General features: G+C 48.3%; 1 protein-coding gene across 1 annotated transcript; it reads right to left on the minus strand.

Moving 5' to 3' along the window:
• Window positions 1–464: 464 nt before the first annotated feature.
• On the minus strand, window positions 465–1847 carry LOC138686625 (uncharacterized). Its single transcript, XM_069790715.1, has one exon. The coding sequence runs from the start codon at window positions 1845–1847 to the stop codon at window positions 465–467; it is 1383 nt and encodes a 460-aa protein (XP_069646816.1).
• Window positions 1848–2141: the final 294 nt, after the last annotated feature.

Genomic DNA, 2141 nt, shown 5'->3' on the forward strand with positions numbered 1-2141 from the left:
GTCACGCCACTGTCTACCCTTCAGAACATCTATACCTAAAAGGTTCATCTGGAAAGATCCTACAGCCACCATGGTATTGACAGGGTTTTCCTCCCCTGACAACCATAGTGTTGCTGGAGTCATGGGCACTGATTGTGTCTTTCCAAAGGCATTTAAGACAATCAGATTTTTAGATGGGGCCGAAATCCCACATCGTTCTGCTTCAGTCCGCCTTGGTGCGGTAATTTGTGCCCCAGTATCAATTAAAAAGGTCACTGGTCTTTTCTTTGGTCCTACAAAGATAGTAATCAGTAAATCTCCTTTTGCATTGCAGGTGAGTTGTCTAACAAACATCCACCCTCCGCGTCCCCCCTCACCTTCAGGGGGCGGAGGATCTAGTTTCCCGCCACCTTCTCCTCCTTGGTCGGCTCATCCTCAAGGTTTATCGAAGGTGGGGCACTAGGATATGGTTTGGAAACGGGCTTTCACCCTGACCAATTCTGCACAAGCTCCTCCAATCTTTGGTTCGAGAGCCCATCCATCAAGTCCCGGGGAATGCCTTTCTGAAGCCCTAGCTGCCACAGTCCCTGTCGACTTAGGGATTTCTCTCTTCCAGAGGCTAATTGACGCCCACTAAGTTGCCGTACGATTGTATTTCCAGTTCTTTGAGATGATCCACTAACAGGGCCGAATTTTCTCTCAAAGTCAATCAACTCCTGAGCTACCTCTCCCCACGTCCACACTTTTCTCCCTGGCCGCCGAAGGTCAGGGGACATTCTCCCCTCCAGAGTAGACATAATCCTTTCTCCATTGAGGGTGTTTAGAATTGTCCCTCGTAGTTGGATCCCTATTGGTCTCAGAGAGTCAGGGAGCCCCCGTATTAGAATAGTCATCCTCTCTGGGTCCACAGGCAGCATCATCGGGGAGCCCTGATGGGGCTTGAGCTCCCGGTCATACATCATCTGGATACATGCCGCCTTTTGCACACTTTCCACTAGCTGATCCACCGTACTGGTTATGGCAAGGGGATCTCCCCTTTCCATGGGGTTTAACCCTCCAGCCCAGTACGCAGCTCTCTGAGACAATGACCATGGGGCCAGGGGATCGCCAGTTGTTAGAAACACACCTGGACCCCAATATCCTTCTGCTTTTTTCTCTGACAACAAGATTCCATCTCCGCCTGACAAAGACACTCTCCACACGTACTCCGTCTCAGATTCCTTTGCCATCCTTGAAAAATCTTTTCTCAATTTTGTTAACTCAGTTGCTGTATATGGGGCTTCTTTAGTGATAACCTGAGGACAGTCATCGCTACTATCCTCATACACATACTCTGTTTTAATCACTGGACACACGTGGGGGGGGCTCTCTACAGTCTCTTTTGCCCTTTGCAAATCCCCCGGAGGATAGATTTGCTGTGTCCTTTTCTCCACAGGCGGCATCTCTACCTCCGCCTCTATATTCACCTCTCTCGAAAGTTGCCTCTTCAATTCTTTCTTTAAAGCCTTAACAAGGTTCCTTTCCTCCTCTAACAACTGTTTGCTTTCTTGCAATTGTTCTTGCAGGCTCGTGATCATATCACTTTGACCAGACTTTTGCTTCTTCTCTTCCATTGCGGCTGCCAGACTCACTCCTAGCACCACACAAATTATTGCTTTTCCTTTCCCCTTTTTAACCTTAGCTTTCTCCTGCAAGACTCTTATCTTATCTACCACACTCTGTGGTTGAAACCAGTGGTTTCTCACCCAGTCTTGTCCCTGAGCTGAGGGGCAAGATCGGTAGTCCTCTAAAAGATCATATAGTTTCTCTATCCCTTCAACCCATGAGGGCGCAGAATCACAAACACTAACAGTTTCCTGAGCATCCATATTCTCTAACACAAATCGGGGGGTCTGCGTTCTGAGAGGATCTCCCTCTCAGAGGGACACACTATCCAATTACAGATCCACACAACTAGAAGGGGGTAACATCTTAAGAGGGTCTCACAATAGTTCCGAATTCCCCCCTTCTCACTCTCAAGAGCACAAACTTCAAAGCCACACACTAACTTAAAGGAGGGGGGTTACTTCCTGAGAGGGCCACACCTGAGTATCCGAATCCCCCCTATTCACTCTCAGAAGGACACACCTTAAAGTTACAGACCAACACAAAGGAGGGGGTTA

The sequence above is a fragment of the Haliaeetus albicilla genome, chromosome 1 (assembly GCF_947461875.1).
Source record: "Haliaeetus albicilla chromosome 1, bHalAlb1.1, whole genome shotgun sequence".
Taxonomy (NCBI): domain Eukaryota; kingdom Metazoa; phylum Chordata; class Aves; order Accipitriformes; family Accipitridae; genus Haliaeetus; species Haliaeetus albicilla.

Bases quoted from the DNA above. Each gene is read 5' to 3' on its own strand.
- LOC138686625 (XM_069790715.1), bottom strand. From the start codon at position 1,847: ATGGATGCTCAGGAAACTGTTAGTGTTTGTGATTCTGCGCCCTCATGG.